Below are 15,036 nucleotides of genomic sequence, written 5' to 3' on the forward strand. Positions count from 1 at the left end.
ACCCAAGATGCCACATTTGTCTGGACAGGTGAGGCTCCTCGTGCAACCTCCGCTACATCCTCTGCCACATCCTCTGCTGTATCCTCTGCTGTATCCTCTGCTGTGTCATCTGCTGCTGTATCATCTACAAATGCATCCTCTGCTTTAACTCCTTCCTCGACCTCTGCTGCAACGTCTATTGTATCCTTTGCCAATGTATCCTCTTCTGCAACCTCTGTTGTATCCTCTGCTGCCGCTTCTTTTGCTGAAGCCTCCTCTGCTATTGAAGGTTCTGGTTCCAGTATCACTACTGTCATCACTGCCACCAAGAACGGCCACATCTACACCAAAACCGTTACCCAAGATGCTACTTGTGTTTGGGAAGACGAAAGTTCTCCTGCGACCTCTTCTATATCCTCTGCAACTGCTTCTGGAACTCCAGCCGCTTCTACTTTTGCCGCTGTAACTTCTGGCTCCAGTGTCGGTACCGTCGTCACAGCTACCAAGAATGGCCGTGTTTACACCGAAATTGTAACCCAAGACGCTTCTTTTCTCTGGACTGATGAAGGTAACAATAAGTGGACTTCAAGCACTTCTACCAGCGCAGAATTTTTTTCAAAAGCTTTGGCCACCACAGTTGCAACTTCTGCCATCACAGTTGTAACTTCCGCCACTTCTCAATCATCTACTACAGCTCAAATTGCAAGCTACACTGGTGCTGCAGATGCTGTCACCTGTGGTACTGGTTTGATGGGCGTTGCTCTTGCAATTGTCTTTCTTTTGTAAGTGGTGAGAACAAACAGTTCAGAAATGCCCAGTTAATTTTTATGAAGTTCTCGTAGCAGATCATTCTTTTAAAGGGTTTACTGCAATACGATAAATATTCTAAACATTATTAGTGAGAATTTGTGTGTATAGTTTTCACTCTGTCTACGCTTTTTTAATTATTTGCAACGGTTAATGTATCAATATAATATATACCCAATAACATATCGCAAACAAGTAAGTTATATGACTTACAAAAAATTGATTGTATTAGTCAGTGGATAGTATTCTTTAAAAGACAAGTTTTCTGTTTTTCTGTTTTATACGAACCGCCAAGGATTACTATATTGATTTAACAGTTTTGGGCCACACTTCAGCTACGCGTAATAAGAAACAACTGGTTTTAAACCTTAAATAACCTGTGGTAGGCTAACTATAGATCTAGCTCACCGGTTTACACCTCGTAATGAAGCTAAGTTGGCACAAGGGGGAAAAGAAGAGGAAAGGTATAAGAGAACTAAATAAATAAACGGCTTGAGTGGCTTCCGAGACGGTAGTTTCGTTTGCAGCAGCTCATGAAACGGTTGATGATTTCATTATGGTTGTTTTGTAATAACTTTGTGATGATTTTTCCGACTAAATGTGAAGAAACCGTCTGACCTGAGTGGACCTTCAAACTTTATACGTATAGCAAGAACGAGAACTATACTGAACCCGTTTATGTCCCATATACGCCTTGCTTGTAACGGAAGACCAAAAACTATGCAGCTGATACAAATGGGTGTACCCTGTAAGAGGGTTTGGTGGGGAGTGTGGGGTGCATATCCAGGGTTCGGGGTGCATATTCAGGGTTCGGGGTGCATTGTTTAATATAATTGTAGTCCCTAATGGTACACACACGAGGTCAGATGTGAAAGACATGTGCAATATTGCACCCTGTATTCACTAGAATAGTTTGAAATGAAGACTTCTATGACTTCGCTTCCTCTGCTTGGCTTACTTCCGTTCTGTATATTTTGTAGATTCTTTGTAGATTAATTAAAGTGCCTTTGATTACAAGATCTTGCTGGTGCCCTGAAAACCCTCATCAGTACAGTAGAATTGTGTGTGGCATAATCTATGCTCCTAAATTAACCATTTCGTATATTCTTTTTATAATGATATCAAATAATTCAATGAGTAACATCAGTATAGATGATTTTTATTCTGGGCCTGTTCAAACGCATGAAAAGAAAGCCCCTGGCACTTCGCACAATCTTAATATCTTAATAATTCAAATAAGAACTTCCTCTACCATCAAATATGGCAATAGGAAAATACACAGGAGGCGCACACTCTATATTTTATTTAAATCATATTTATAGTTACATTGGAATATTTATTGGCTTTACATAGCTACTACCTGTTTCAGAAAATTGCATTTCGTACTCAATGCGATGCTACTTTAATGTATTTCCATAATACTGAAGCTGCGATTATTTCGTAGAAAATGTAACCGTGGTTCAACATATCACCGAATATCCAGTGAATCGTAAACAGACCAGGATGTATTCTGAATTAACCGATATTACTATATCACGTTTAAAGCTCATGAAAAAACGACCGACGACCATTTTGCAAAGCTTGATCCAAAAAATATACCAAACAAAATATGATAGTAATAGGCTATCCCACCAACATAACTACCAAGTGCTGCTACCAATTTTAGAGTAACGTACTATATTTTTCGCACATCGCGAAAAGTATTATATTAATTTGATATCATACGGTATAGTTTGCAAAATCAAGATTTTAAATACTATACACCATTTTAAAGAAATATTAGAAGAGTAACTATCCAAAAATCGAAAAAATAGCACAAAACGTAATTTTTTCACTTCTTTAAAACACACCAAACTTATGCAATAATACACCATGCATAGTCAGTGATGTCATTATAACGCTAAAGAAAAACAAGTAAAGAAACTACTACGCACTATCATTTTCTTTTATTTGATTACATTTGTTATTAGCAAGGTCCTCACCTCTTTAAAAAAAGATACTGCTTCTTTGTCTGTTGGACAAATGCAGCCAACAAATCGTGCTAGGGTTTATTTATAACGAGATTGGAGGAGTCTTGATCAAAGCGAGGGTACACTTGCTAGACTAATTGCGTCTCAATTCCTACTCAACAAAAATGTTGAATATCCTTAGACTTTCGTGTGGCACAAAGTGCCACACTGGTACGGCGCGGCACTTATTGTTGTGCAAATGAAGAGTGAGCAGTGGTTACTGCCGGTCAGCAAATGTAATATAAATATTTGACGGTTTTTCATTCTTTTCCCCCGCATTTCCAAAAGCGTCAACTTTATTCGCAGACTACGCATAATCTGTGCTATCAAGTCCATCTTTTCAACCATTGGCCTGCATAAACTAACAAATATTAAATACTGGTATCAAAGAATGTGTGAAATACTATTAAAGGACTATAGAGATTTAGAAAACCTGAATTTCTCGCAATTTCATGCACACTATCGTTATCGAATGTATCGTTGTGCCTGTAGAATCAATTCAATCTTAAAGTTCAGCACGGGTTTGCAATCAAACCCTTGGATTTTTCGCCAAAACAGCTGCCGCCAAGCTCAAGATAGAACAAAGCGTCAGTTCACAGGTACAAAGTCCCGAATGTCTTCGATATCCACGGCAATAGACTAGAGTATTTGGAAAAAGCAATTCGAAGCTTCGGTGATCTAAGGGCTTCGGGGAACTCCTCACCTGGCTGGACATAACGAACTACGAGAATCTATTTCCATTAGCACAGGGCTATATTCCCGGGTATACAAGCCGATTGGACTGCTGCCTTYTTCGAGCAGTTTAAGAAAAGGAAAAGCCGGGCTTAGACGCGCTTGGTAATCGTCCACTGTAATGTACAACAAACACCACGGGTTGAACCAGGTACCTCACTGCTATCCGTAAACCACTATGGGCACAGCTTCCAGGTTGTACTGAACAAAATAACGTTACTAGAATATTCCTTGTCTTTTACATAACGCGCAAGTGTAGCTGATGGACCAAAGCGCGATCACTAGATCTCTAAAATGCTACGGCCTTTTCTCGGCAAAAATCTGTACAGCCGAAAAAGAACATTACGTAATAGCTTTGTTGAAAATCTTCCGATTAATAATCAGCTTGGCGCGGAGAGAGGGGTTTTTCCTGTCTCGTAAAGGGATCGGAAAAATACGAGGGGCGGATGGGACGGTTCCGTTTGAAGCCCTTAAAATGTCAGCTTGTATAAACCTTCGATTTCGATATATAAGGGGAGTGGTTTTTGCATTTATTATTCAAGGGATTCCAATGTTAACTTGTTCTTGTCCTTCATACACAGTCTTTGACTAAAAAATATTCAAGAATATTCAAACAAATTCACAATGTCTCCAAAGAAAGTATTACTAGCGCTCACTTCATATAACGATGTCTTCTATAGCGACGGCTCCAAGACCGGTGTCTTCGCAGTGGAAGCTTTGCATCCTTTCAATACTTTCAAGAAAGAAGGTTTTGAAGTTGACTTTGTATCTGAAACTGGCAAGTTTGGTTGGGATGAACATTCCTTGGCTAAGGAGGCCCTAGACGGCCAAGATAAGATTGATTTCGAAAATAAGAGTTCCGATTTCAATAAGGCACTGGCCAAAATCAAGACTCCAAAGGAGGTCAATGCAGATGACTACCAGATATTCTTTGCATCTGCCGGCCACGGCACTTTGTTCGATTACCCAAAGGCCAAAGACCTGCAAGATATTGCATCCGATATCTACGCTAACGGAGGTGTTGTTGCAGCTGTTTGCCACGGTCCTGCTATTTTTGATGGCTTAACAAATAAAAGTACAGGTAAGCCATTGATTGAGGGTAAATCAATAACCGGTTTCACCGATGTGGGTGAAACCGTTTTGGGCTTGGACAGTATTTTAAAGGCTAAGGGCTTGGCGACAGTTGAAGATATTGCTAAGAAGTATGGTGCGAAGTATTTGGCTCCGGTTGGTCCTTGGGATGATTACTCTATTACTGACGGAAAACTGGTCACTGGTGTCAACCCGGCCTCTGCACATTCCACTGCTGTTAGATCCATCAAGGCTTTGGAAAATTAGATGAAAAACATTCTTCATTATTTATATGGTTATATAGTTATAGGATTTGCGTAAAACTGCCTAAGGGAAATTTATCGATGTTGGAATGGCTTGAATAGTTGATCATTGAAACAAAGTAGCTGTGGGGAAAAAAGGAAACAGTGCGGGAGCTCAACAAGGTATTATTTTTCATTCCCTTAGCTGCAAACGCACTAATAACAGTTTTTTTCTAAGCTCTGCAAGAAGTTTGCGTTCCGTTTAGCGATTTGACCACATTATTTAAGCCAGTTTCGGTATCTTTCTAGAGATTCACCTACGGGATTGACAGTCATCTTGACGACTAAATTTCGACTAACATCCATTAATACTTTTTTCTGGAGTACCAAGAATAACAAAGGCGCCAGCTGAATTATACAAAAGTATATAACAAAACGCTGTAATTAACGCGCACAGCACGCTACTTTAGTTGCCCCTAGATATGAGTTTTCACTATAATCTCAAACTCATAATCTCTGATAGACAGTAAAAACATCGGCAGTCTATCATATAAGCTGTTCTTCTGCAGAAAACATTTTCAGAAACCCTAGGATCTTGAAATGCTTTACCTTACAGTCTGATGCTGAGATAAGAGGATCGTAATGGCTGTCCTCGTTATTTACTGCCTTCTTGATACTAAATTCCACTCGTAGTAAACTCATTTTTATATTTCTGATTCGGGCCTCTTTCTTGTTGCAATATCGTTCAACATAATAATTGTAAAACCAAAACAACAAACCCAGTACAGGCCGCAGTTAGCGCGGTCCATTGTTGTTTTATTTCCGCTATTCCAGTACTGTATACTTTTCTAGTGTAATAGGGAGAAACGGTATCACAGAGAATGGTGAAGCCGTATTAATGTCAGCCATTTCGAGAAGTGTTCATAAAAGTTTTATGCGCGGATAGAATTCCCGAACGCCAAATGGTAAAATAATATAGTCGTATTGAGACACCCGGTTGCGCTCTATGTTTGCCCCCCTGTTTTTCCTCACCTTCCGCTTAATCTCTTAGGTACAATGAGTATTCTGTCGTGAAGCTTAGTATTAGTAATAAATGTTATTCATTTGAATCGCATACCCGTGCAAAAGTGTATTGTTTCTTTAGAAAGAACTAAAGGTTATTAAAGACTTGAATTATGGCTAATGCTTTTCGGGAGGTCTAGGAATGAAACAAAAAAAAATTGGCCAGTTTGAATGGAATCTGTTGAGCTGGTTCTAGTTGAGCACTTTTAAATGACACGTTTCAAAATCAGTTGTTCTTTTTGTGGTTTTACCAGTAAAGGAGTTGGCGATTTGATTTGAAAAGTTTGTTATAGCAGTATTGAGAGGATTAATTTGGAAAAAGAACACCCTTAAGGAAGTTCTATTTGGCATTATCGATGTAATTGACAGCTAATTTACGGCATCGGATGACGTATCGCGTGTTGTAGGTGATGGTACTGAGACTAGTGAGTTTTGTGTTGATCGTGATGCTGTTCAGGACGGTGCAGTTGGATTACCATATGTATGAAATGAGAATTACTTAGAATCTTGTACTGACCAGTGTTGATATTTTTCGTAATCTTGTGAATGGTGGACCACTTGGTCTAGAAATAAATATATCTTTGAAGTACCAAAATCTTCCCTACTTAAGGTAGAGTGAGGGCTGGTCAAGAATATGATGCATTCGAAGAGTTATTAAACAATTCATAATTTGTGATTTGATAGTTTGCGGTAATACAGTAATGCCTTTTCCAACAGAGCGTCTCTTACGTCAATCCATCCGCGGCATCTCTTCTATTGAAGGAATGTTTTAGTAGTTATATCAACCAAAGCCGCAACAGCTGAACTAGGAGCTGTACAGTACCAGCTTCATAAAGAATGATCAAACCATTTACCATTATAATACTGTTAATGACCGCTCCAACAATTTTACCACCGTATTGCTAACGTCAGTCTCTTCAAAAAATTTCACCGTTAACGGTTGAAATCAGAACAAAAATCGTGCTACTGTCCGATTACTGGCCACCGATTTTCCATCCACGATTGGTGGCCAGACGCCTACTGTAAACTGTATCGCCAGAAATACAAGTGTCAGATAACATAATAAGGGAATAACAAAGTACTAGCATATGACAAATGTCTCAGAATGATTGAAACAGAAGTGATGATCATGTAAACGAAAAAATCTGGGTCTCAAATCAATTAAGACAAATTTTAGCTTGAGACCCAAAAGTGAAAAGCTTATTTTTACGCATAGTTTCTTGGACTTGATAGTTGGCAGTGGTTGACTTACATTTCTAATTAATCCTCAGCAGCTTTTGTTGTTATTAGCCTGGTCTAGACACTTACTTTACAGTATAGGCAAAATTCATGTTCTCGCTGAGTTTATCGTTTACACTCTATTTTAGTGCTTTACGCTTTAATTACTATCCTATTTTGCTTGTATTACTTCTCACATACAAACAACCACGCCTAAAGAATGTCGCACGGACTTTTCTGCGGTCAGCGAAAAAGCCATCACGAGGGCTTTTTCAGATCCAAAGACGATGCCGCAGGAAGGAAAAGAATAGGTTGAGGTTTTGTCGCCTAAATCAAAGTTTGTGCCAAGACCGCCTCCTTAGTACTGAAAAACGACGATTCTGCTACAGCACGGCTTAGTTCGGAGATTGCTAGTGGCCTGATTGTGAAGAAGGATTCGTATAGGGAAGCTAAAAGTGACGGCTTTTTTCGAAAGCACCATTGACACGTAGCATTCCCCCATTATGAGCCGTCCCTTGGCTTTCCTTGGCGTAGAGATATTAACCATATCAATTGGAATGTGCCCATTAAGTCAGCATGTGTAAATTAAATTGAATTTTAATTAAAATAAAAAAAACCTTAAATCTTGTAAGATCGAAGTCTGAGTTTATCCACCATTTAAATTAAGAGTACAGAGAAAAGGCAGGGCTAATAGTGGTACGCAAAGGGTCTAGACGCCTGAATTTCACCGACACGGATTGACCGAACGCTGTGAGGCAAATAAGCCAGTACCAGGTGCCTGTTGATGAAATCTCACGATGCCGAATCGTTCGTTAGCAGCACTGATAACCCACACATCACGTACGTAGTGTTTTTTTTTAGTACTGTAAAACAGCAGATGTAGAAATATGCATACCTTTAAGGTCCTTTAGCCTCACTCCCCTCTTTATCGGTATATTGATTTAATAGATTACACGTTCGGAAATGGTAACTCAACTGGCTGATATTCAAAGCCGCATGGGATGATGTAGCACTTTTTTCTTGCCTAGTCTGTTCTGACCTGCAAAATTCTTGAAAAGGCACACTATACACCCCCCTAGAAGTGGAAGTTTGGCCAGAATCGCATGTTCGTGTTAGAAACCACACTACAAACCACATTGGAAGAGCTCTGAAACAAGAAAATGCAATATAGGTTGCAATCATACACAAGCAACAGGTCTACACGCGAGTAGTCTGAACCGTACTTGGGAAGTAATGGGGCAGTGAAAAGAAACTTACGAAACTAAGAAAGTGTTGTTAAAAAAACCGGAAATTAAACAGACAAACATACGTATGTCGAGGGGTGTGACGACCACCATCATAAGGCTACATGAAGGTTATACAGAAGCTGTACAGTATGTGGGTTTGTAGAACACCGAAAAAAATATTACGTAATTTAGCTAATAAAACACGAATAGCGTAAAAAGAGGGAGGGGCTAGAATGTTCGATCGAAAGCGTATGATGTTCATTATTTCAAATGTAAGAGGGGATACGGTGCAAAGTACAGAGCGAGCCGCATACTGCCCGGCAAATGACATGTTCTATTCGGAACGGACCAGCACTCGTCGAAGAATCCTCATCTCGGAGATACAAACTTTCCAAGCAATAAAAAATAATTCAGGAACATGAGGTTGATTCGTTTGGACAATATAGCTGCAAGTAAAACAAGCCACCATAGCTAACACATACATGCTCCCTTTCCTGAGGCACTACTTCGATGTCCCCTTCTTTCCTAAATAGTCTCTCTGCGTTGAGACATCCAAGACTTTTTTAAGCCTGCACATGTTATTTACGACAAAACACTTCCAATAGAAAACCCGCACGAGACTGCCGTCCACTGGACATTCATTGCAGGGGTACACCATGGTGACGTTTTTTTAGAGTTTCTTTTTCTCCTAAGAAACCGCTGTATGAAAAGCCTACTTTTTTTTCATTTGTAGTTCCCGAAAAGGAAAATGAGTTTATCATGCGGTCGCCAGAAAAATATCGTACGACGACTAAGCCAATAATACTACGATGATTGAAATTACTACATTATTACACGCTCGATTAGGTTTTTCTCTCATTTCTACATCTCCTAAAAACTTAATTTCATGTAATTAGCTCCATATGCCGCATATATTGAGTACGAAGATACCGGTTTTTCCATATTTATAAAAAAAAAAATCGGAGATCAGTCTGTTTTTCCAGAATGTATACAGAGAAACGTTTTACTTAAGCTTTATTGTACGATTTCTTTTCCAATTTTGCTTTTCAAGGGACTTTTATTTCAGTTTCTCAGTTGATTTAAGCTGGACAGTTACCTCAAAAAATGATATACTGTGTAGCATATAACGTCACTTTTAGGGGATTGTATCGAGCAAATTGTAGGGAGGGAACACAGGGAAGAATTTTTCAAGAGCTCAAACGCTCGCTAAAATTTTTCATCCAGGCGTTCACCTAATTAGCAAAGCTACTAGCCAGATGACGCCCGCGTCGTATTAATGACATAACGCCTTTGTCATTCCCGTCCATTTTCGGAATATCCTGGACTATACGACGGTAATTAAAAACTTACATATGTTTAGTGTGTAACTGGTAATTTGTTCTGTAAACTTGGAAGGTGGAATGCAAGAGTTGAATTTGGAAATGGCTCGAGATTCAGCAACGTATGCGTTTAATTTTAATTTTTTTGGAAACATTGAGATTCTAATACTTCGGGCGGTTACATCGTTGCAACATTTATGATGTTATTTTCGTCGCACATAGTCACGAAAAAGGCCGTAGTCGCTTATTCATGACGATTCTTGTTGGTGGTCTGCCTAATTCGACAGAAATTCAGACTTGGCGATTAAAGAGAAACTAAGACTACAAGACTTCAAATGAAGAATTCCTTCACTCATCGTAGCATTACAGATCTTTGCATTTTTTTTTTTTCGCGCCATTTCGTAGTTTTTTAGCTTCTAAGTTGAAGATACGAGAATATGTGGTAGAAAAGGCTCTAGGTCTTTAGTTCCACCTCTTGTTAATCGTCAAACAGGGGCTAGATCGACTAGCAAACGAATGTGTAATAAAAGAGAAAAGAGCGTTCACTTTCTTTTTTGGATATGAAAATATGTGGGAAAATTATGTAAGACTGTTGTTTTTCCGTTATATATGCAAATATACATACGTTGGTATTTAGAAAATGAAATATGCAAAAATGAGATAGGCTATGATTAATTAAGGGAAGTGTCTTTGGTAGAGAAAAAGGAATGCAGCTACAGTATTTTATTTTATTTGGCACTGGTATGCATGGCATTGGGTATCGAGCAATCGTGGGACAAACCTATTCCTTTTTGGAAGAAGAAAACTTTGATGTAAACTTTTTGAACCAGTCAAGAATTGGGTCATTGTCCTTGGTGTCGACGTATTCACCTTCTTCGATGTTTTCGACAGCGACTGTATCGGTTAATTTAGGATCTCTTAGACACAACGAGAACGCAATCAAAGGGGCACAGAACACCAACGCAACAATAGTTTCCAATCTTTGAACATATCTATAAGCGTTCATCAAAGCCACTCTTTGAGGAGTGCCCCAAGTATAGGTTTCGATAAAAGTATATGGAGATGTGTAAGCGGCTGTGGCCAATGTGACATCGCCCATTCTCTTCAAAATTTGCTTGTACAAGGTTTGAGTCCAAATGGCACCAGAAACAGCCGCACCGACAGCAGAACCAATTCTATATAAGGTATAGTTCAAAGCAGTGACGGTAGCCAAGTTTTCGTGGGAAACAGCAGATTGCACAGAGACGGTAACTGGGTAAGTAAACAAGGTAGTACCAAGACCCCAAACACATAACGCACCAATGATACCTGAATGAGATTCTCTGCCACCTCTGAAGCGGTATAATAGACCCATTGCTAACATCCACAAACAGCAACCAAACATGATGAAAGGCTTCAATCTAGTGCACCTTGTCATTATCAGACCGAAAAATGGAGAGGCCACAACTGAAACAAATGATGATAATGTAGAGATTCTAGTAGCAGACTTGACAGATTCATTAACAGCAACGAGCATCACGGTGTACAGATAGTCAGCGGCCATGTAGTAGATAAAATCGATCAAGAAAGAGATACCCATGGAAGACCATACACCTCTATCTTTAACCAATTTGTACGGGATAATCGGGTCCCTAGCAACCCTATATTCCCAAACCCACAGAATAGGAATCAAAACAAAACCAAGAACAAATGGACCGATCAATCTTGAGTCATTCCAAGTGGTCTTGACACCACCAGCCAAAGTCAATGGGACCAAGATGCAACCCAAGGAGCAACCCATCAGGATGACTCCTATGACATCTAACTTCCAGAACAATTGTACCAAAATCTTGGCGAAACCGTGTTCTTGGTAGTAAGACTTTTCATCTTTCAAAGCATGCCATTCGGGAGTCTTTCTGGCGACCCATTGCATGTGTAACATACACAGGACAATCGGAATACATGATAGAGGGAAAATGAAAGCCCACATACCTATATCCCAAGACCAATTTTCGATAGGATTAGCCCTGGAAGTGACATTACCGGCAATCCAAGTGTTGATAATAAATGGCCAAGTGGGCGCAAATTGGTATAACAGTCTCCATTTCAAAGAGGAGAAATCGGATAGAATAATCAAAAGAATTAAGATGACTCCGACATAGCCGGCGTTATAGAATATCGCACCGGCAGCATATCTTTGAACATCATAAGCCTGAGATTGAATGATGGTACCAACAACATAAAGAATGACAGCACTGATGAAAAGATATAATCTACCAAAGACATCGGATAATCTGGCGTATATTATTTGCGAAGCTGCACTGACTACGGCATTGATAACGTTAATAGTAGATAGCAGAGAATGTTCGCTATAGGAAGATGTAGCATACCCAGTGTAAATGTAACGGATATTACCGTCTAGCCCGTAACCGTAACCACACACAAAAGCACTAAAAAGCAAGATTGCCTGGAAGTACCATTTTTTGTAGGCATTACCAATGATTTCGGTTTGCTTAATGACCAAACTTTTGTTTTGTCTCAAGGCGTCGTATTTGCCAGACAATTGGGGGATTGCGCCATCGTGAGCACGACTAACTGAGTCGGAGTTAGAGTTAATATGGCCATCAGAGTTCAACTCGTGCTCTTTGTTCATCGGAACATGCTTTTTCTCCACAGTAGTAGAATCGTGAGAGTCAATGGATTCCATTGTTAATTTACTATATTTTTACAATGTTTACTTATTGCATTAAGAACTGAAAGAGAGATGACATAACAAAAAAGGCGAAAACAAACGAACTCATCGCATTCTAACCCCCTATATACGATTTCGTGCCGACCGGCTGATCACCGCTTCTCTGCGTCTTGTACCACTGCCATAGAAACCTTGCTTTGCTTTGCATTGCTGACACTTTCTAGAACGTATGTTTGCCATATTACACCTACTTTTATGGGTGCATTTAAACAATTAGGAGGGAATTGACAATATAGATTTCATCGTCTTTCGTCGGATTGGTAATTACTTGATCACAAAGGTCAAAAAAGACAGTGGAATCCCAAATAGGAAAGAGAGCAAAAGCCAAGACATGAGAGGCCTCAAAATTAATGCAGGCACGCAGATCCCACCTCAGAAAAACAGGCCCTGAAAGTGCCAAGGCGAATCAACAGCGCAAATGCTTTGAGAAAGATAAAAATTTGCTCTCCACATATCTGTTGTTGGGTTTTCATTTGCAGGTGCATTTTGCGACATAACCTCATTGGGCGATCGTTAAGGTTTATTGTGGCACTTTCGTATGTGCCATTTAGAAAACCTTTTTATTGGCTCTAATTTCGGCAGGATGGATCATTAGTCAGGAAACGCCGCTGGCATCCCTTACCTCACTTCCTGGCCTTGATTAAGCACTTTTTGTCATTGATAACTATTCTTGCAGTTGAAATACCGCACGCATGTCTTTCGTTTAAGGCAGCGGTGCCTGCGATGAGCTCTGTGAAAAAGAAAATTTTTTTCACTTTCATTATGTTGACAAAAAAGAAAAAAAGGGAAAAAAGATTACAGAAAGAACAGAACGTCGAACTTGAAAGTCTTTCTACCTTCACAGCAATTAATTAGGCGCTGTGCATTCATTTCCTCGATGGTCGCTCAAACTGTTTTGCAAAACTGCTTACAATGGGCCCAAGATAATGGGGCCTTCATTGATCCAAAGATCTCCTTCAGGATCACACAAGAGGCCGGAGTAGCTGCTTTTATCAACGAGAAATGCTCTCCCAAGCCGGACCAAGCACTGATCAAGGTTCCTGAAAGTCTACTAATCACTTCTCAGCAAGCTTTGAAAGAATTTCCACAGGGGGCCGATGAGAAGGGCCTTCTAAACTCTGTTACCCAGTTATATCTATCGAAATTGAAATTCGGCTCCAATGCCGTTCACTTGAAGTCCTTCTTTAAACCTTACCTGGACGTGCTACCTCTAGAACTACCACAACCGTATTTTTGGTCTACCGATGAAATTGTGAACTTACACGGCACAGATGTGTACTTAACCATGAGAGACACCTTGAATAAGCTAACCAAGGAGTGGATGAGACTATGCCAGGTCTTGTCCATCGAGCATGCTCCGCAAGACGAGCAGTTCTTGCTCCTGTTCGAGGAGAAGCCTGAGGCGGCCGTAGTGCCATTGGAAAAGTTCAGCGCGCACATTAATTCATGTAAACTGGAAACTTTAACTTGGAACTCATTTGCGGCATACCTTTGGTCGCATTGCATCTTCAACTCAAGAGCATTCCCACGTGTTATTTTAAACAAGAGTGGCACGAAAAGCAGTGATTTGAACGAAGGATTTCTGTACCCGATAGTAGACTTACTAAACCATAAAAACGATATACCAGTAAAATGGCAGATGAATGAACACAACGAACTCTGCTTCATGTCTCAATCCGGTGGGTTTAGCGCAAATGATGAACTGTTTAACAATTATGGTAACATCTCCAACGAAAAATGTTTGTTGAATTATGGGTTTTGGGACTCATCAAACAAATACGATTTTTCAAGATTAACTTTAAAATTGCCCGCTGCCTTGACTAACGGTGTGCCAATAGATTTCAAAAAATCAGGCAACTATGTCAGTGAAGATGGAGAAACCGCTATCCTTCAGTTTAATTTACAGCCTTCGGGACCGCTACCTGCGAAGTTGCTACCGTTATTTACTTATTTAAGTAAACTTAAATCCGAGGAAACCCCCACCGTAAGAAGTGTGTTAGAAGGTATCGACCAACTGGCATCTGTGGTGTCTCAAAGGTTACTATTTTATAAGAGTTTCAAAATTAAAACGGCATCCAATCAAAAGCTACGTCCGCACATCGTTAAACTGATTAAACTATACTATCAAGATAATAAAAAAATCCTGAATGTCACAGTTGAAAAACTATCTGTTTTGCAAAAGAAAATCTTTAACGCTAACAAGGAATTCTCTTTATCATTCAAGACTATTTTCAAAAACGACCAAAAATTTGCCAATTCGCTCTTATTGATATTTGGTGCTATTAATTATGAAGACCTAATCACTAAAGATTGTCTCAATGACGCGTTATTGCTCTGGATAGTCAGATCGGTTAACGATACAACCAGCAAGCAAGAAAGTTTTATCAAGCAAATGTTCAAACAAGTAAGTGATTCAATCGTAATCCAAAAAGAAGACGTCATGGAGTACTTGCCATTTTACAAGAAGCATTTTCCCAATTTAGCAGAAAGAATCCCAGAAATTTACAACATTGGTGAGTGGGGGATAAGGCAATTCATCGTGGCAGATACCGTCATTGACAGGTTGGTTTGGATCAGGAAATCGAATAATGAGCCTATTTTCTTGATGAAGAAAGATTATGAGTTGCAGATCTAAATGAA

General features: G+C 39.6%; 3 protein-coding genes across 3 annotated transcripts; 2 read left to right on the plus strand and 1 right to left on the minus strand.

Annotated features, from left to right (window-relative positions):
• Positions 1-4,151: 4,151 nt before the first annotated feature.
• On the plus strand, positions 4,152-4,865 carry DI49_4808 (uncharacterized protein; the record flags this gene model as incomplete). Its single annotated transcript, XM_018367817.1, has 1 exon — positions 4,152-4,865. One exon carries the CDS (start codon positions 4,152-4,154, stop codon positions 4,863-4,865), a length of 714 nt encoding a protein of 237 aa, XP_018219199.1.
• Positions 4,866-10,446: 5,581 nt separating this feature from the next.
• On the minus strand, positions 10,447-12,351 carry ARN1 (siderophore transporter; the record flags this gene model as incomplete). The annotated part of the gene is made up of 1 exon (XM_018367818.1): positions 10,447-12,351. The coding sequence occupies one exon, from the start codon at positions 12,349-12,351 to the stop codon at positions 10,447-10,449; it is 1,905 nt and encodes a 634-aa protein (XP_018219200.1).
• A 922-nt stretch (positions 12,352-13,273) lies between these two features.
• On the plus strand, positions 13,274-15,031 carry EFM1 (protein-lysine N-methyltransferase; the record flags this gene model as incomplete). The annotated part of the gene is made up of 1 exon (XM_018367819.1): positions 13,274-15,031. One exon carries the CDS (start codon positions 13,274-13,276, stop codon positions 15,029-15,031), a length of 1,758 nt encoding a protein of 585 aa, XP_018219201.1.
• Between the last annotated feature and the right edge of the window lie 5 nt (positions 15,032-15,036).

This window comes from Saccharomyces eubayanus, chromosome VIII (assembly GCF_001298625.1).
Source record: "Saccharomyces eubayanus strain FM1318 chromosome VIII, whole genome shotgun sequence".
NCBI classification, from domain to species: Eukaryota; Fungi; Ascomycota; class Saccharomycetes; order Saccharomycetales; family Saccharomycetaceae; genus Saccharomyces; species Saccharomyces eubayanus.